Source organism: Schistocerca serialis, chromosome 4, assembly GCF_023864345.2.
Source record: "Schistocerca serialis cubense isolate TAMUIC-IGC-003099 chromosome 4, iqSchSeri2.2, whole genome shotgun sequence".
NCBI classification, from domain to species: domain Eukaryota; kingdom Metazoa; phylum Arthropoda; class Insecta; order Orthoptera; family Acrididae; genus Schistocerca; species Schistocerca serialis.
Genome location: NC_064641.1, coordinates 677,751,911 through 677,772,687, shown reverse-complemented (window position 1 = coordinate 677,772,687; position 20,777 = coordinate 677,751,911). Strand labels below are relative to the sequence as shown.

At 43.3% G+C, this 20,777-nt stretch overlaps 1 protein-coding gene across 1 annotated transcript in view; it reads left to right on the top strand.

The window, feature by feature from the left end:
* The first annotated feature begins 4,963 nt into the window (after positions 1–4,963).
* LOC126473158 (protein white-like) overlaps positions 4,964–20,777 on the top strand; it is a 276,225-nt gene continuing 260,411 nt past the window's right edge. The window contains exon 1 of the mRNA XM_050100020.1: positions 4,964–5,180. Coding sequence (XP_049955977.1) covers positions 5,058–5,180 — 123 coding nt within the window. The 5' untranslated portion in view covers positions 4,964–5,057. The remainder of the gene's footprint in view (positions 5,181–20,777) is intronic.

Here is a 20,777-nt window from a genome sequence, read left to right as displayed (position 1 = left end):
CGTCAATGAACCAAAGTCTGCCACCTGCTTTACCTACGAGTGAGCCAATGTGATCATCCTGTTTCATACCATGACGAATTGTTACGATCAGCCATTTCCATAGTTCGCTGATTCTAAAGGCGAATCGTTGAAATTGAAGTCATATGACACTACGATTTTGGTTCAAAAAATAGTTCAAATGGCTCTGAGCACTATGGGACTTAACAGCTGAGGTCATCAGTCCCTTAGAACTTAGAACTACTTAAACCTAACTAACCTAAGGACATCACACACATCCATGCCCGAGGCAGGATTCGAAACTGCGACCGTAGAGGTCGCGCGGTGTCAGACTGTGTCGCCTAGAACCGCTCGGCCACTCCGGCCGGCTACTATTTTGGGTTTTTTGAAGAACATAGCTTTACATTTCTGAACATTTGAAGCGAATTGCCAGTGTTTGCACCACTTTGATACCTTAGCCAGTTTTGACTGGATACTTGTGCAACATTTTTCAGACAATACCTCATTACAGATAGCTATATCATCAGCATAAGTCTAAGGTTACTATTCGTGTCTGCCAGGTCAATTGCCAAACAGATGGTAGGTGCGAGATCCATGCTGTAGGGTGGATGAGAAAGAACAGTCGAATGAAGTTTTGTGAGCTCCTCTCGGGTGCGTAGACTTGTGTGAGGCCTTGCGTTGCCATGGAGAGTGAGGAACACCTTGAAGTTGTTTCTTAAATTTCACAGCAGTGTGCGGCCAGCCGGCACCTGGGGTATAGGAAAGATTTTTTGAGACCTTGTTACGATGATGACAGATTCCTTGCCGAATGACTCGCCGTGCTTTAGTGTACCGTGAGTATCAGGAATCCGGTAAAACATCAAATCTCCGACATCGCTGCGGCTGCAAAAAGGTCCTCCAAGAACGGAATCAACGACGACTGAAGAGAATCGTTCAGCGTGATAGAAGTGCAACCCTTCCGCAAACTGCTGTACATTTCGATGCTGGACCATCAGCAAGTGTCAACATGCGAACCATCCAACAAAACATCACCGATATGGGCTTCCGGAACCGAAGGCCCACTCGTGGACCCTTGATGGCTGCACGGCACAAAGCTTTACGCCTCGCCTGGGCCTGTCAACATCGACATTGGACTGTTGATGACTGGAAACATCTTACCTGGTCGGACGAGTCTCGTTTCAAATTGTATCGAGCACACGAACGTGTACGGGTATGGAGACAAACTCAGGAAGCCATAGACCTTGGATGTCATCAGCGGACTGTTCAAGCTGGTGGAGGCTCTGTAATGGTATGGTGTATGTGCAGTTGGAGTGATATGGGACCCCTGATGCGTCTACATACGACACCGACAGGTGACACGTATGTATGCATCCTGTCTGATCATCTGCATCCATTCATGTCCATTGTACATTCCGACGGATTTGGGCAATTCCATAGGACAATGCGACATACCACACGTTCAAAATTGCTACAGAGTGGCTCCTTGAACACTCTTCTGAGTTTAAACACTTCCGCTGGCCCCAAACTCCCCAGACGTGAACATTACTGAGCATATCTTGGATGCCTTGCAACGTCCTGTTCAGAAGAGTTCTCCACCCCATCATACTCTTACGTATTTATGGACAGCCCTGCTCGCTGGGGCCCAACACGATGTTAGGCAGGTGTACCAGTTTCCTTGGCCCTTCAGTGTATTATTAAACACAAGCCTTAATTTGAGGAATACATTTCTGAGAATGTGCGTCTGGAGAACAGCATTGCATGGAAGTGAATCACGGACAATGAGTAAACCGGAAAAGTAAGAACAGAAGCGTTTGAAATGTGATGTTGCAGAAGGATGTTGAAAATTAGACGGACTGGTAATGATAAGAAACGAGGATGTTTACCGCAGGATCGACGAGAAGCGGGAAATGAAAATATTGAGAACAAGGAAATGTGTTCAGACATCTAGGAATAACTGCCACAACACTAGAGGCATTTGGTGGAGAGTAAAACCTGTAAGGGAAGAGTTTTAACTAGTTCTAAGTTCTAGGGGACTGATGACCTGAGATGTTAAGTCCTATAGTACTGAAAGGCATTTGAACCATTTTTTTGTAAGGCAAGACAGAGATTAGAAGAATGAACGAGTAAAAGTATAGTCGCGTGGCATTGTTGGCTGGGAGAACCGTAAGAGACTACTGCTCACGAATAGAATTTAGGGAAGTGACGAGCTTAAGATCACCATTCGACGGACAGATCACCATCAACACTGTCACCTGCTCTTATTTTGTGAGAAACTACAGAGAGGTTTGGAAATTACTCCAGGACATGGGCGTTTAAGTCCGGTGGTCAGAAACTTTCCACCATAATTCCTCCTCCCTTTTGCTGTAAAAGCAAAGGGGAAGTAGCCAATAGAACATGGCATACGAAGCGGTTATCGATCCAAGTACTACGCACGCCCGACGTAGCTTAATTTCGGTAGTCTCACGAGAACCTGGGTATGCAACGAGGCAAGGCTGCTGGCTGTCCAACAAGTAACTGACGACATTCAGTGCAAGTATTACTCTGATGCGAGGGTAATCCCAAAAGTAAGTTCTCCTATTTTTTATAAGTACTTAGACCTGTTTATTTCTTACATCAGTTTACAGCTTGAACATTTAGCTATTTTTCGGCATAATCACCATTTCTGTCGTTGCATTTTTGTAGACGCTGTGGCAGTTCTCGTATGCCCATCGGAGCTGAATCGCTCTCCGGCCAAATGTTTTTTTTTTTTTTAGCCTAGGGAACAGGTGACAGTCACTGGGCGCCAAGTTAGGACTATACAGCCGGTGGGTGATTATGTTCCACGGAAATTGTTGCAGGAGAGCAACGGTTTGCCGAGCGATGCGTGGGCAAGCGTTGTCATGGAGAATGTGTACGCCCTTGCTCAACATTCCTCTTCTCCGGTTCTGAATCGCCCGTTTGAGTTTTTTCATAGTCTCACGGTACCAGTCAGCGTTAATTGTGGTCCTAGCGATTCAGCTCTGACGACAAGGTGAAATAAGAGGCTCATAACTTTCTGAACAGCATGGCGGCGAGCTGGTATGACATGGGCGTACAAAAACTGCCACAGCGTCTACAAAAATGCATCGGCAGAAATGGTGATTATGTCGAAAAATAGCTAAATGTTCAAGCTGTAAACTGATGTAAGCCATTGTAGAAATAAACAGGTCTATGTACTTATAAAAAAATAGTAGACCTTACTTTTGGGATGTTGTTGTTGTTGTTGTGGTCTTCAGTCCTGAGACTGGTTTGATGCAGCTCTCCATGCTACTCTATCCTGTGCAAGCTTCTTCATCTCCCAGTACCTACTGCAACCTACATCCTTCTGAATCTGCTTAGTGTATTCATCTCTTGGTCTCGCCCTATGATTTTTACCCTCCACGCTGCCCTCCAATACTAAATTGGTGATCCCTTGATGCCTCAGAACATGTCCTACCAACCGATCCCTTCTTCTGGTCAAGTTGTGCCACAAACTTCTCTTCTCCATAATCCTATTCAATACTTCCTCATGAGTTATGTGATCTACCCATCTAATCTTCAGCATTCTTCTGTAGCACCACATTTCAAAAGCTTCTATTCTCTTCTTGTCCAAACTATTTACCGTCCATGTTTCACTTTCATACATGGCTACACTCCATACAAATACTTTCAGAAATAACTTCCTGACACTTAAATCTATACTCGAAATTAACAAATTTCTCTTCTTCAGAAACGCTTTCCTTGCCATTGCCAGTCTACATTTTATATCCTCTCTACTTCGACCATCATCAGTTATTTTGCTCCCCAAATAGCAAAACTCATTTACTACTTTAAGTGTCTCATATCCTAATCTAATACCCTCAGCATCACCCGACTTAACTCGACTACATTCCATTATCCTCGTTTTGCTTTTGTTGATGTTCATCTTATATCCTCCCTTCAAGACACCACCCATTCCGTTCAACTGCTCTTCCAAGTCCTTTGCTGTCTCTGACAGAATTACAATGTCATCGGCGAACCTCAAAGTTTTTATTTCTTCTCCATGGATTTTAATACCTACTCCAAATTTTTCTTTTGTTTCCTTTACTGCTTGCTCAATATACAGATTGAATAACATCGGGGAGAGGCTACAACCCTGTCTTACTCCCTTCCCAACCACTGCTTCCCTTTCATGTCCCTCAACTCTTATAACTGCCATCTGGTTTCTGTACAAGTTGTAAATAGCCTTTCGCTCCCTGTATTTTACCCCTGCCACCTTTAGAATTTGAAAGAGAGTATTCCAGTCAACATTGTCAAAAGCTTTCTCTAGGTCTACAAATGCTAGAAACGTAGGTTTGCCTTTCCTTAATCTTTCTTCTAAGATAAGTCGTAAGGTCAGTATTGCCTCACGTGTTCCAGTATTTCTACGGAATCCAAACTGATCTTCCCCGAGGTCGGCTTCTACTAGTTTTTCCATTCGTCTGTAAAGAATTCGTGTTAGTACTTTGCAGCTGTGGCTTATTAAACTGATTGTTCGGTAATTTTCACATCTGTCAACACCTGCTTTCTTTGGGATTGGAATTATTATATTCTTCTTGAAGTCTGAGGGTATTTCGCCTGTTTCATACATCTTGCTCACCAGATGGTAGAGTTTTGTCACGACTGGCTCTCCCAAGGCCGTCAGTAGTTCCAATGGAATGTTGTCTACTCCGGGGGCCTTGTTTCGACTCAGGTCCTTTTGGGATTACCCTCGTATAATGAAGAGGTCGGCACAGTTCGTGGCTGTCAATCTGTTGCCATCCTCCCCCCCTCCCCCCCCCCCCCCACCACCACCACTACCAAAAAACAGGAATAGATTCTAGTGTTTCCCAGGCACCCCTGACAGTGGTGCATCGTATCCTCCGTAGCGCGTGCCAGGTGAGAGGGGATGGCGTACGGCGCCGCCTGCAAACCAGTCTGTTACGTAAAGCGAGGCCGGCGGACAGCGCGCGGTTCGTCGCCAGTGCGTGCGATGGCGGCCTAGCATCCGGAGACGCCGGTAGCTCGTTCCTGTAACTCAGCACACAGAAGGAGTACACACAAAAATGACACACAGCGAGAGCGAACCGCTGCTCCGCGACTCCTCCGGGGGTTCTGCGGCATCGGCGGGAAGCGCGAGCAAGAAGGCGAAGCCCGTCTCGTACAGCGCCGTCGCCGACACCTGCTACGTGAGTACACAACGCCATGCGGCCACATTTTTACTAAGAGTCGTCTCGTCGTACTCTGCTTCTGTGAACGCAGCTGTCCGAAATCGGACGCTGCAAACATTCTAGAGCTTTCTGTAGCTTTCTGGAGTGTTGCAATCACTAAAGAAGAGGAATTTTCGGTTACGTAATGTATGGAAGTGTACCAACGTTTTCATCCCCACGCAATATCGGCAAATTGAGTGCGAAGAAGAAAAGTAGAGGGTAGCTGAGGGGAAATGATACTGGTAAAACACAATTGTGTGCCTGGTAACATACTCTAGTTTCAGGAGCGTAGAGGTGTACCGGTATGAAATGAGCGTTCTTTTTTGTGAACATGAAACACTAATTTTGAATTGAAAAGTAAAAACATTTTATTCAAAGTACTGACCATTGCTTTCTATACATTTTGACCTCCTTCCTGGCAATTTGTGGACACCACGCCAATAGAAATGTTCGTCTTTTGAAGCAAACCAGACAATCAATTTTCGACTTCTTCGTAGGAATCGAAGTGTTCCTCAGCCAATGCGTGTCCCATTGATGAAAACAAATGGTAGTCGGAAGGGGCCAAGTCTGGTGAATACGGCGGGTGGGTTAACAGCTCCCAGCCAAGTGTTTTGATTGTATCCTGAACCAGTTTTGCTTTGTGTGTAGGTGCATTGTCGTGTAAAAAAAAATTACTTTGCCATGTCTTCTGGCCCATTCTGGTCTTTTTTCGATCAATGCATAGTTCAAATTGATCATTTGTTGCCGGTCGGGGTGGCCGAGCGGTTCTAGGCGCTACAGTCTGGAACCGCGCGACCGCTACGGTCGCAGGTTCGAATCCTGCCACGAGCATGGATGTTTGTGATGTCCTTAGGTTAGTTAGGTTTAAGTAGTTCTAAGTTCTAGGGGACTGATGACCTCAGAAGTTAAGTCCCATAGTGCTCAGAGCCATTTGAACCATTTTTTGATCATTTGTTGTCTGTAGCGATTAGTATTCACAGTTTCATCGGGTTTTAGAAGCTCATGACACACCACACCTTTCTGATCCCACCAGACACAGAGCATTGTCTTCTTGCCGAATCGATCTGGTTTTGCAGTCGATGTTGATGGTTGTTCCGGATTAACCCATGATCTTTCCCGTTTAGGATTCTTAAAATAAATCCACTTTTCACCGCCAGCAACAATTCGATGCAAAATTGATTTTCTTTCATGTCTCTGAAGCAAAATTTGACAAATGGTTTTTCGGTTTTCCATCTGTCTTTCATTCAATTCAGATGGCACCCATTTTCCACACTTTTGGATCTTTCCCATAGCTTTCAAACGGTCAGAAATTGTTTGTTGTGCAACATTTAGCATTGCTGCCGTTTGCTTCTGACTCAAAGTATCATCTTCATCCAATATTGCTTGCAATTCGGCGTCTTCGAACTTTTTTTGGTGGTCTTCCACGTTCTTCATTTCTTACATCAAAATCATTACTTCTGAACCGTTGAAATCATATTTTGCATGTTGCTTCTGATAGAGCATGGTCACCATGTGCCTCGACAAGCATTCGATGCGACTCTGCAGCACTTTTTTTCAAATGAAAACAAAAAATTAATGCTTCCCGCAAATCATCACTTTCTGGTACAAAATTCGACATTGTTAACACGATGAAAACATATGATGTTGCTTGTTCCATGACTTGATGTATACTAAATATCTTTGACACATGTCATACCAACCAAACAAAAAAAAATTAAGGCTCGTTCACAACAAATGTTCCCTATCGACACATTTGTATCTTAACGCCCATTTCATACCGGTACACCGCAGTATATGCCCGAATATAAGCCGCACATTTTCCTCCTAATTCGGACACGAAAAATTCCGGCGCGACTTATTTTCGCGTAGAGGTATTTTTACGCAACGTAGAACGGGGATCCTTGTTCAAATTCCTGGCACTAGGTGTTATTTTTCCTTGGTGTGAGGACGGAAACGGGGTCCACTCAGCTTCATGATGGCAACAGAGGAGCTACTTGAATCAGACATAGCAGTTTCAAGGTTTCAAGGTCTGGAAGTCGACAACGACCTGAAGAGCGGTGTGCTGACTCCATAACCCTCCATGCATCATCCACATGACGCCACAAGGTGGAGAATGACACGGATGCCGGTCGACATCGCCTGGTCTTCGGAGACCGATCGCATAGTTAAAATCACTCCACCCCATGACTGGCGCAATAGCACTGGTACAGCAACTGTAATAAATGTTTAGAACAGAAAAAAAGCTTTCTTGGTGGTACAAGATAGGTTTATTTAATCTACACGTGTGACGCGTTTCGCTTATTCTTGGCATCATCAGACAATCGATAAAAATTTTTGCTAATCGTGACCGAGGCGTCTTAGGTAATTAAGAGACCCATAGAACTGGGAGATAACAGCCAGGCAGCAACTGCCAGTGCTTCATTATATCATCCATGAAAAAACCGCCCCATGAACACAAGTATGGTTTGTTTACATCACTGTGAGCGCGCGCTGTCACGCCGGCTACTAGACTGACGAAACGCGTCACATGTGAAGGTTTAATAAACTCATCTTGTGCAACCAAAACTGTTTCTTCCGTTCTAAAGATCGCGGAGTTAGATTAGTTTGTTACTGTGTAGTCGACTCCAGATAATTCAAATTTCACGGGACCGCAGAAAAAGTTCGAATAATTGAGAGTTCAATGTAATGAAAATTTGACTGATCAAGGCGGAATCAAGAAATAATCGAAATAACGGTACTCGGTAGAAAAAAATTAGAAGAAAAATCAATGATCTTTTTTAACAACGTTGCTGCTTGTAAGACATCATCAGACGTCACATTTTCTCCGGAATCAAGAAGACGACCCTGCGAGAAAAAAATATTTGTGCAATTTATGTTAATGACATAAACTGAAACACTTGAAAATGGCATAAAAGGCCGACCTGGGTCGTAACTAAATAAACAAAAATACTGTCAAATGGCGGTGGGTTCATTTAAATGGCTCTGAGCACTATGGGACTTAACATCTATGGTCATCAGTCCCCTAGAACTTAGAACTACTTAAACCTAACTAACCTAAGGACATCACACAACACCCAGCCATCACGAGGCAGAGAAAATCCCTGACCCCGCAGGGTTCATTTAAGAAAACTAACCAAATTGTTTTTATTTTTCTCCTTTGGTTGGTTACGTGTGAAAAAAAGCCAGGCATAGAGATATATTTGCGTTAGTGAGCGCCTAATCGATATCAAAAGAAATATGAACTATAAAATAATATAGGAAACACTATAAAACAACCACGAAACTAAACGCACTGTAGTAGTCGCACCTCGGGGAGGCACGGTGTTGACTGCTGTTGTGCTCACAGCTATGCTACGTTACGCGAGAACACAAGCATAATTTTTCCCTAACTCAAGAGAAAAAATTGGTCTTCTTGAATGAGAGGTAAGATTGGAGCGAAATCAACAAACTTCGGAATTCTACGAAGCTGTAATTCAAATTTGAAATTCGCATTATTAATTATACGAAAAATACGTCATTAAGAGAAGACTCAAAAGATTTGGTTCAAGAAGCGCTGCTTTGCCAGTTCTATGAGTGGTAGCGAGGACAACGAACTTTGGGAGGAGAGTGACAGAAATACTAACACTGATAAGACAAAGACCAGTAGTGAAGTCAAGTGGCATCAGTGAAGACCGTGAGGAGAAGCCTGCTAACTGAGTGTAGCAAAATAAAAATACGGTAAGGGTGACCAGTGTGAACAGCTTTTTTTATAGACGAGTAATGTGACAAATTTTTCTCTATTGGGTGTATGTCTTTCTACCCCAGCCCTCCTACCCCCACTCCTCCCTAAAAATCAATCCGGGTGCGGCTTATATTCATGCCAATGGTCCGCCAAGGCCATTGTACGGATCCGAATGTTGATATGATAGATGTAAAAAGCTACCTGAGGTTGCGTAATCCAGGCAAGCGAACCTCTCACACGTAGTTTAATTAGCATCATATCTTCTTTAATAGCGATCGTTTTCTCGCCCAAGTCGTCTTATTCAGATTGCAAGCCTGTCTAGCTGATGGCCGTAAATGTGTCAGCTCATCATGAGTCCCTATGAGCAGAGTCTGCCTCCACGTGCGTGTGTGTATTTGTTATTACTTCACCTTGATTTAGTTTATTTCCAGGTGCAGAATCAGCATTTAGATCACTGCCTGATGAAATGTTAAGCCACTAGATTCCCGTCTGGGAGACATAATATGAAGATCCCCGTCAGGTCTCATTTATGACTGCTGTGTGTGTGTGTGTGTGTGTGTATTTAGTAATCACATAAAGGCGAATGCCGGTGTTTACATCAACAAGTCATGGCAGAATCGTCCTCCATCACTGTCCAAGCAAAGTACATGCTGCGTCTCTAAACACCTTCATATCGACTGGGCCTTAAACGCTAATCCTTCTAACATTCTCCTAATCGTTTGATGTAGTTTCATTAGTACACTTACTTCTCTGGTAACGTTTTTTCGATTGTCCGTGTTCTCTGTCGAAAACACATACTGATGGTGGGGGGAGTTTGTAAGAATAATGATTCAGCAGGTTGGTATAATAACTAGAAAATACGGACTTGTATTCGGTAGAAATGTGGTTCGAATCTTCATTCGTCAATATTGGTTCAGATTTCCGACTAAGCGGTACGAGAAGCAGCTGCAATGTTAGGTAGTAGTAAGTCCATGACTACAACGAAATTACGTTTTTTAAAATTACATTTTTAAAACGCGCTTTGTAAAAAGCCGGAACGGAAATGTCTTACTCATTTAAATATTTTTCGTTATTGTGCTGCAGTCCGGCTACCACGACGCAATATAACGAAATATTTTCAAATGGTTCTGAGCACAATGGGACTTAACATCTATGGTCATCAGTCCCCTAGAACTTAGAACTACTTAAACCTAACTAACCTAAGGACAGCACACAACACCCAGTCATCACGAGGCAGAGAAACGAAATATTTTAATAAGAATGCAGCTACAGTGGTGTACCGACAACGTAAAAATTTTAGTTTCTTTGTTTTTTTCCTTTTTTCTTCGTGAAATCTGCACCAAGTTCTCATATTTAAACATGTGAAAATGTAACACTGCAAGACTCAATAACGGAAGTAAATTTTTTAGCCTGGAATTTTCATTTTTATAGCCAGCTTGCACAGTTTTAATTTATAGTAATGATTTAGACAAATCAAAAGGAAAACTACCTGTGTTGCTGTTGTTTTCATGTATACTCAGTTGCATAAGGCCATTTCGTCAGTAGCGTTCCACTGCAATATTTAGCACAGCAAATTTAGATTCTTGTATTCAGAGCATTTCGTCGACAGGTATTGCTGTATTCTTTCTACGTTTCACTTATGAGTGCTCCTCAAGCTCCCTTAATGTTTGTCGCTCACGTAACTGACACTGTTTACACGAGGACAGCATTCCATCTGTCGTGCGGTGGTTGTCTCTCTCGCTCTCTCGTTCATCTCTTCGTGCCACAAGACGTTTAATGACCTCGTTTGTATCTCGCCGGAGGTCTATAGTGTTGCCAGTCGCTGGGTGGCGATTATCTGAATGTTTCTTTGTAGGTTGGACAGTCACCTGTTAGGGATTTTTGCTGTTTTATGGATATATGACATTAGTTTTCGTAAAGTTATTTCGGAAACATCAGTCAGTGCACATCGATTCCAGCCACAGCAGAGCTCTCGTCTTTCTCACACTCAACGTCAACAATAACAACGAATCTAATCTACAAATTACAATCTCTATCTTTCGATTGTTACAATTCGCGAATGTCTATTAATGATCATGTCGATCCCAATGTAGATGTCAACGTTTCCATTGCTTTGCTTGCCTTTATGTGCTTCAGTTTTTGAGCGAACCACATATTGTTTATTATTTCCTTATTATTTTTTTACATGGCTATAATGAGAGGCTAAACACTGTGGAAACGCCATCCCTTTGCTAATTTCTTTAACAGTAACTTGTCTCCACAGAAAGCGGCAATTTTTCACTCGATGAGGAATTAATTATTCTCTTAACGTGGCATGTTTATATTCACAGAATGTAACATATGGTGGTAAATTTTAGCCAGTTCTCTACATGGATCCCAGTGAAACACTCTGAGACCTAAAAAAATTGCATTTTACCTTCGGTCGAGATCTGTCTCTATCTAAGGTTAACCCTCCTTCACTGACTAGATCCGTAACGTACATTACTAAGTAACCGGTACAAATCATGTTGTAAGGGAGTGCCACCCCGAGAATTTAAATGAGACGTAGATATGATAAGGTGACGGGAATATTCTGATCATCATATTCGTCGGTGAAGTCCTGACTGAATCCCAGATCAGCTCGCAGTGTCGTAAGAGATGTGGGGAAGGTAGCAATGCTGATGGTAATTCATTCGTCGGATGTGTTTGGGAAGCTAATTTGGCCACGTTGGCTCTGTTGGGATGCATATGCTGTTACGTCACCTACTAATAACTTCTTTCTTCTCTCACATCGTTATCAGCAATACAAACGCAGCACTAAAATGCATGCGTTTAACATAGTCGCCTAGAGATGAAACTATTATATCTGCGACATAACGCGCATGTGCGGACGCGCTATAGCTGATTTTCACAAGGGAAGAAAACTTTCTCGGTTTGCTGGCTAAAATTTTCCCTTCAAGTTTTTCTAGTAAAAAACACTATGCTACTTTACTTTTCTGTTGCTAAGGAAGTGAAAAAAAATGCCATTTGCTTTTGCATTTTATCAGAATAGAGTTTACATGCTTATATAACACGTGGCAGTCACGTGGTCTTTCGACCAGGTATTGTATAACCAACTGACTGTTCCGTGCTGAGAAACTCCGGAGCAACATTTTGGTTTTACTGTTGGCAACTGTGGATTTTCGGAGGTCACTTAAACATGACCTTCATCTCGATCAGAACTTGTTTCAGCAACTAGTTCTGGCAGCGATTTTCTGTTTTCGCCGTTTTCCTCTGCTCGATAGTTTTTTTAAATTAATTACGTTTGCTAAGTCGTGAGCACTGTTGATCTGATTACAAGTCAAATGATCTTAGCATATGCCATTTTTTCGCCTGCTTCGCTGCTAATTAATCACGTCGTTGGTTTATTACCTGGAATACTCATGCTATGTCTCCACGTGGAGTCTTTAAATGCGGTTGTGTTGTCTACGACGCAAGATGCTTGGTACCCTCTCGGTTGGCGGCACGGGATACCACGGAGTAGCCGGGACGCAAGACGTTAAGGAGCAATTACTGTGACGTAACGAGGTCAATTAACTCTCTACATGCACTCGCGTTACTGAATATAACCTCTCCCAGCAAGGTCGTTAACCAGCTGACTTATTTCAAATAAAAGGCTTGCAATTTATCTTTTGCATGTGCTCCTTATGTAGTGATGAAAATGTGTGTTTTTTATAGTGCCGTCAGAACCAAACACAAATGCAAGCCTATTTTCGAGGATAAGCTAGAATTATTAAATGGCCAACAGAGCACAAAACAAAAGAAAAGGTTCCAAAAAGGGAATAGAAGTTGTAGGTGGAATATAGTGCATACGGATAATTATTGCAGTATGAAAGACAACCATAAAGCTTTATCATCACCTTGAAAAAACAAAGTTAGATGATAGATGTTTTGTTTATTGACTGCTAAATATCAAGACTGCGTACACTTACCTACAAATAAACAAAAACTTAATTATGTGACATCATTTTTTTGATATGACAATTAAAATTTTATGACGCTATGAAGTTTAAATTCTCACAATAACTATGACTTTTCTAAGTAGTTTTCGTGCATAGTACCACTCTTCTCTACTGCTGATTCCTTACTGTATTTACATATGCCGAATAAGCCACTTCTTCCGATTGCTCTTAGGAAAGTTTCTTGTAATCAACTTTTTAAAGAGATTGCATCCAACATTGTACGTAAAATGATGGTTAAGAAGATGAATGTTTAATATCCCGCCGAGCCTGTGCGGAATAAGGATCCGCATGGAGATCAATCGTGTGCTTTACAAAGGGTCATCCTGGTATTTGCCTTACGTGGTTTAGAGTAATCACTCAACCTCCAAATCTGGAAGGCTGGACGGGGGTTTGAACCGCCGTCTTCCATTAATCGAGTCCAGTGCCCTATTCACTGCCCCCACCTTGCCGCAACAGCAGCAAGCGGAAAACCGACTCGCAGAACATGTTTTGCCGAGGTAACATTCACCCGAGACTTTTTGTTTTGTGACCTTGAAATCTGTTCCTACAGCATTGCGCCGAAAACTTCAGGTATGCCAACAGAATCTTCCTTTAATAAGAACATATTACTCAAAAGTGCATAATCGAAAACAAATACACTGATGGAAAAAACAAATCACAACACCAAAACATAATTTATGTAGAAGAACGAAGTTTCGGGAATACATTCGTCTAGGTAATATATTTGAGTGATTAACATTGCAACATCACAGTTTACTGTAAGCGTGGATAAGCCATTGGAAATATGAAATTCTGGTACATTAACAACCGGTGTAACCCCCAAAATGTTGGATGCAAGAATGCATGCATTGTGTTATACAGGTGCTGGGTGTCAATTTGTGGGATGGAATTCCATGCCTGTTGCACTTGGTCAGTCAATACAAGGACGGCTTTTGCTGTTTGCGGACGACGCTGTAGTCCGATGGTGTACAACATGTCCTCGATTCGAGACAGATCTGGTGATCGAGCAGGCCCAGGCAACATGTCGACACTCTGTAGAGCATGTTGCGTTACAGTAGCGCTGTCTGGGCGAGCGTTATTCTGTTGGAAAACACCCCCTGGAATGCTGTTTATGAATGGCGGCACAACAGGCCCAATCACCAGACTGACTTACAAATTGGCAGTCTGGGTGTTTGAGATGACCATGCGGATGCTCCTGCTGTCATATGATATCGCATCGCAGACCATAACTCGAGGTCTAGGTCCAGTGTTTCTAGCATGCAGACAGGTTGGTTACAGGCCCCTCAACTCGCCTCATCCTAACCAACTCACGGCCATCACTGGCACCAAGGCAGAATCGGCTTTCATCAGAAAACACAACAGATCTCCACCGTGTCGTCCAGTGAGCACTCGCTTAACACCACTGAAGTCGCAAATGGCGGTGGTCTGGAGTCAGTGGAATGACGCTAAAGGACGTCGGGCCTGGAGCTGGTCTTGAACTAACCGATTTGCAACAGGTCGTTGTGTCAGTGCGGTGCCAAATGCTGCTCAGATTGCTGCTGCAGATGCAGTACGATGCACCAGAGCCATACGTCTTCCCTGTCGGTAGCGCCACGTGGTCGTCCAGAGCCCGGTCTTCTTGCGACCGTACATTCTCGTGACCATCGCTGCCACCAATCATATACAGTGGCTACATTCGTGCTAAGTCTTTCTGCAGTATCATAGAAGGAACATCCAGCTTCTCGTAGCCCTATTACACGATCTCGTTCAAACTCAGTGTAGTGCTGATAATGGCATCTTTGTCGCCTTGAAGGCATCCTTGATTTACATCAACTCACTACGTCCAACCTCGAAGGTAACTAACACTCAAGACCGTTGCAGCGTCTATTTAGATAAACATGATTTGCATCCTCACATTGGCGCTACTCAGTGGATACTCCGGTTCCCGTCAAATCACCGAAGTTGAGCGCTGCCGGGCGTGGTCGGCACTTGGATGGGTGACCATCCAGCCACCATGCGCTGTTGCCATTTTTCGGGGTGCACTCAGCCTCGTGATGCGAATTGATGAGCTACTCGACCGAATAGTAGCGCCTTCGGTCAAGAATACCATCATAACGACCGGGAGAGCGGTGTGCTGGGCCGGCCGATGTGGCCGAGCGGTTCTAGGCGCTACAGTCTGGAATCGCGCGACCGCTACGGTCGCAGGTTCGAATCCTGCCTCGGATATGGATGTGTGTGGTATTCTTAGGTTAGTTAGGTTTAAGTAGTTCTAATTTCTAGGGGACTGATGACCTCAGAAGTTAAGTCCCATAGTGCTCAGAGCCATTTGAAGCGATGTGCTGACCCCTCGCCCCTCCTATCCGCATCCTCTACTGAGGATGACACGGCGGTCGGATGGTCCCGGTAGGCCACTCGTGGCCTGACGACGGAGTGCCTTTTTTATTATATTGGCGCTACTAGCGTCACTCTTATGCAACTGATGGGAAATTTGAATAGACATCAACTTTCAGATGTAGAAACACGCACAACCTCTTCTTCGTGTTGCGATATTTTTTCCATAATTGTAAATGGACAGCGCGATATTAGATTGTAATGAGACATAAGAGTCGAACAACTGAGCTACCTTATCTTTACGAAAGCAGCACTTTTTTCAAACCCTTGCGAATGGAAGTAAGAAACTGAGTATGTCACTGGCGAACGGGAGGTCTGAAAAGAGTTGGATTTATTGTCCTACTACAAAAGGTAAATACTCTTAAATCAATAACTGTCTCAACGCCGTTTCGAAGGACGATATCATATTCCTCTCTCAGAATAATCCGCTGCAGCTATATAAAAAGTGATTTAGACTAAATTTCTAGTTGCTGTGATGAATGGCAGCTTGCTCTAAATGTAGAAAAATGTAAGTTAATGCAGATGAGAAGGAAAAATAATCCAGTAATGTTCGGTTGCATTTGTAGTGTACAGTCATGTCGATTAAATATTTAGTACTGCTCGAATATTTTGGACCCCTACAAGGTCGGATTAAAGGAAGCCAGCGAAGCAATTCAGAGTCGGGCTGCTAGATTTGTTACTGGTAGGTTCGATCGAAATTCAATTTTTACGGAGAGGCTCCCTGAGCTCAAGTAAGAATCTCTGGAGGGAAGACGACGTTCGTTTCGTGGAACACTGTTCAAAAAATTTTAGAGAATCGGCATTTGAAGCTGACTTCAGAACGATTCTATTGCCGTCAACGTACATTTCACGTTCTACATGACGAAGACATGATAAGAGAAATTAAGGCTCGCGCGCAGGCATATAGACAGTCGTTTTCCGCTCGCTCTATTTCCGAGTGGAACAGAAACCTAAATGACTACTGGTGGTATAACGTACCCTCCGCCACGCACCATGCGGTGGCTTGCGAAATATGTATGTAGATGTGGATGTGAATTGAACAAAGTCTTGAAAAGCATCCTGCTGTGAGTGTTCAAATATTGCCTTGGCGCAACAATATGCGGAACATTACTGCTCTCGTACTGATTTTGTGGAGAAATTAGTGTCAAAGATTTAGTACAACTTTTTACGACTCACATTATTCGTTAAGAGGAATGTAAAATAAGATGCTCTTAGCATACTGCACCACCCGTAGTTCTAAAATACGCTGTTGTCCTTGCAGGCATACGTTACGAAAGTCAGTTTTTATCATAATCCACGAAATATGTCACTTTGCGTTACATTAGAACAGAATATCTTGTACAAATATTTCCCTAAAGTTTCCTGCAGGTCCAGACTTTTTGTAACTGCGGCGTAGATCAGTGCTGCTTATTCCGAGTAGTTCACAAATGCTGCTCTCATTGTGATAGGATGGCCGCGGGTAAATATTGTTCTTAAACTATCTACCAAACTCTTGTTTGGATACGATGACTCTGGAATCACAGCTAGAAAGTGACACGATGCAGCGTGCTTCAGCTAAGTCTCTCTCAATAAAACTGTTACTGCCGGTCAATGCGTTCAAAATATTACGATTTGGTTAGCTCTTTGCACCAATAAAGATAATATTTGGTTTCTTAGCATGGTGTCGGGTTCCGTCTGATGCTCACTTACTATTTTTAAAGCACTAAGAAACAGGAAGGTGAGGGTTTAACTTTATGTTTATGAGAGATCGTTAGACACAGCACAAATTCAGATTTGGACGAGGATATGAAAGGACATCGGACATGACTATTTCAACGGAAATATTTTGATATCGCATTAAGGAATGCAAAAAAAAAAAAAAACTGGAAGGGCCAGTTGGGGATTTGAACCCCGTACCTAGCGGATGCGAGTCGAATACACGACTCACGGTCCACTCTCACAGCTTCAGTTCTGCCAGTACCCCTCTCCCATTTTCCAGACCTGACAAAACTACTACTGTGTATTTTGCTGGACAAGTAATCATTGAAAAATGGATATTACGGAGAAAATGGCTTAGCCACGGACTGGAGGATTGTTTCCAGAATGAATATTTTATAGTGAAGCGAAGTGTGGCTATTTTGAAACTTCATGGCAGATTAAAATTGTGTGCCTGACAGGAAACCGAATGAAGCACCTTTTGCGAGCAATGGTGTTACAGACTGGGCGGGCCCTTATTCGTACCTGGAGAGCTACTCGTTCAGGGCGTTGTCCTCACTAGGGTTCCATGTTATGTAACAGCCCGGACAAAATATCTGTCACCACTTAAAAGTGTACACTGGTATATTTTTGAGCGCTGTAGGACTGGTAGCAGGCGCTCTGAGACCTTCCACGGTTGAAGTACGTCGTGGCAGCGAAGTGTCGCACTCATTATGTGTGTTATGGGACCATTGCTTTTCACAATATATATAAATGACCTAGCAGATAGTGTCGGAAGTTCCATGCGGCTTTTCGCGGATGATGCTGTAGTATACAGAGAAGTTGCAGCATTAGATAACTGCAGCGAAATGCAGGAAGATCTGCAGCGGATAGGCACTTGGTGCAGGGAGTGGCAACTGACCCTTAACATAGACAAATGTAATGTATTGCGAATACATAGAAAGAAGGATCCTTTATTGTATGATTATATGATAGCTGAACAAACACTGGTAGCAGTTATTTCTGTAAAATATGTCGGAGTATGCGTACGGAAAGATTTGAAGTGGAATGATCATATAAAATTAATTGTTGGCAAGGCGGGTGCCAGGTTGAGATTCATTGGGAGAGTCCTTAGAAAATGTAGTCCATCAACAAAGGAGGTGGCTTACAAAACACTCGTTGGACCTACACTTGAGTATTGCTCATCAGTGTGGGATCCGTACCAGGTCGGATTGACGGAGGAGATAGAGAAATAGAGAAGATCCGAAGAAGAGCGGCCCGTTTCGTCACAGGGTTATTGGGTAAGCGTGACAGCGTTACGGAGATGTTTAGCAAACTCAAGTGTCAGACTCTTCAAGAAAGGCGCCCTGCGTCGCGGTGTAGCTTACTATCCAGGTTTCGAGAGGGTGCATTTCTGGATGAGGTATCGAATATATTGCTCCCCCGTACTTACACCTCCCGAGGAGATCACGAATGTAAAATTAGAGAGATTCGAGCACGCACGGAGGCTTTCAGACAGTCGTTCTTCCCGCGAACCATACGCGACTGGAACAGAAAAGGGAGGTAATGACACTGGCACGTAAAGTGCCCTCCGCCACACACTGTTGAATGGCTTGCGGAGTATAAATGTAGATGTCAGAAACTCAGATAGGTACCAAGCGTTGTATGTCGATACAGTATCAACCAAAACTCCGGTTTAGTTCGTACTATTTTCTGTCGTCCAGCAGAACGGGCGTAAACATTAATTAAAAGTAACACCAAAACTACGCTTAACTGTAACTGTTACGTGGACATTTTGCCGGGAAGTTGGTATAGCTTTGAATCCTCCTACGAAGCGTCATGGGTTCAAACCCGAATTATTACAGTTTTTTTACTGTATTATGCGTGAAAGTGTTACATGGGGCAACATGTTTATGACATGTAAAGGGCTGTTTGGAGTTTACTGCAAGATTCTCTTGGCAGTCTGTTTCCGCTTCGTGTCTTTCAAAGTAGTGAACCTATAGAGTTCATTTGAAGTTTCACAGAACATACAATCAGAACAGAAAAGTGACGAAACAACTGCGTCACATGTTCGGGAGTAATTGTAATAGTAATAATAATACACACAATAAAACTAATAGTAGTAATAATAAACAAAATAATAAGATCAACAATAAGTACATAACAATCAAAGATTAATTCAAACACGACCACACACACACACACACACACACACACACACACACACACACACAGTATAATTCATTCAGGAACAAAGGTTTCACAGTAATGGTTGCATACGACGAAATATGTGAAGCAAATTACATATAACAGTTTCACGCCTAAACAGAAGATACCGACTTCAAAACCCACTGACTGCAATATATATATATGCAGTGAGTGGGTTTTGAAGCCGGTATCTTTGATACGAACAACTCACGCTCTACCAAATCACCCTCGCGAGATCTACGAATAATTACTCACAGATACGCTTTTCCTGTGTTTCGTCGATCTGAAGTTATTTTTAATTACCGTTTACGCATGTTCTACTGGTCGGCAGCACACAGCACGAACTAAATCGATGTTTTCGCGTATACTCTATCGACATACAATGTTAGGCACCGATTTTAGTGTGTGACATCTGGAGGTTTGGGTGTAAGACCAGGCAGAGCTCATGTACTGACAGAGACAGATTGTGGAGCATTGTGGAGGGTGGTTGTACAAAATCGCATGCAACAGGCAGCAGGAAAAAAGCGTGAGTTTCGCAGTGCTACCAACATTCCAGCTAGCAGAATGACGCTGCACAGGGAACTGTTGAGCAGCTCTTCATAAGCCACACATTTCTACAGTCATTGCTAAGTGACGCTTGAGGTGGTGTAAAGAGTGATGCCAGTGGAGAGTGGATGACTGGAAACGAGTAATTTGGAGTGATTAATCGTGCTATTCCGCGTGACAATCCGATGGAGGGATGTGGGTTTGTCGAATGTCAGAAGCACCTTACGTACCGTCATGGGGATGTTTCTAGAGATTGGAGTGTGATCCCATGGATGTGGTTAAGAAAGTAATCCTATATGCGGAAGGATAGGAATACATTGTACAGCAACATGTACAGCCTACGGTAGAAGAACATCTCAGAGACGATGATCGTTGGAATCAGCATGAAAATGTACCCTGTCATGAAGCAGCATCTGTTAGGCATTGGGTTTTGGACGAGAACATTCGTGAAATGGGCTGGCCTGCCCAGACACCCGATCTTAAGCCAATGGAAAACTTTTGGCTTGAGTTAGGGCGTCGATTTCGCTCTCGTATTCGGTTCAGACCTCAGCATCCAACGTCACTACCTTCCCTGGTTTTGACTCTTGAGGTAGAAGGGGCTGCCTTTCTTGTACAGATTTATGCACCTCACTGAAAGTGTCACCAGCAGAGTCATAAGGGCCCACACAGTCCACATTAATGTGCAGTGATGGGTGTCCGGATACCTTTGATCAGATAGTGTCTGCGTCCGTGAAATGGATCAACGTGGAGACGCAACAGAGAGACAGAAAGGACTATTGTGTTTAAGAAGCACCTAAGACCACACCGTGAACGAAGTTCCTGAATTCGTTCGTGAATCAACGCAGACTGTCCAACGTGTCTTCAAGGAGTGGAGTACCATTCGCTGGCGTGTTACACGGCATAATAACAATGGATAATACAAGATCCCAGCCGACAGGGACAGGAGTCGCCTTATCAAGATGATTGGTTTGAAACTTGAGAGAATACAGGTCTCTCTCTCAACCAGTTTCCTAGCGAACAGTGCGACTTGGTGCCTCGAAAAAGTCCGTTGTTCACAGGTCACATACAGCTGCGCAT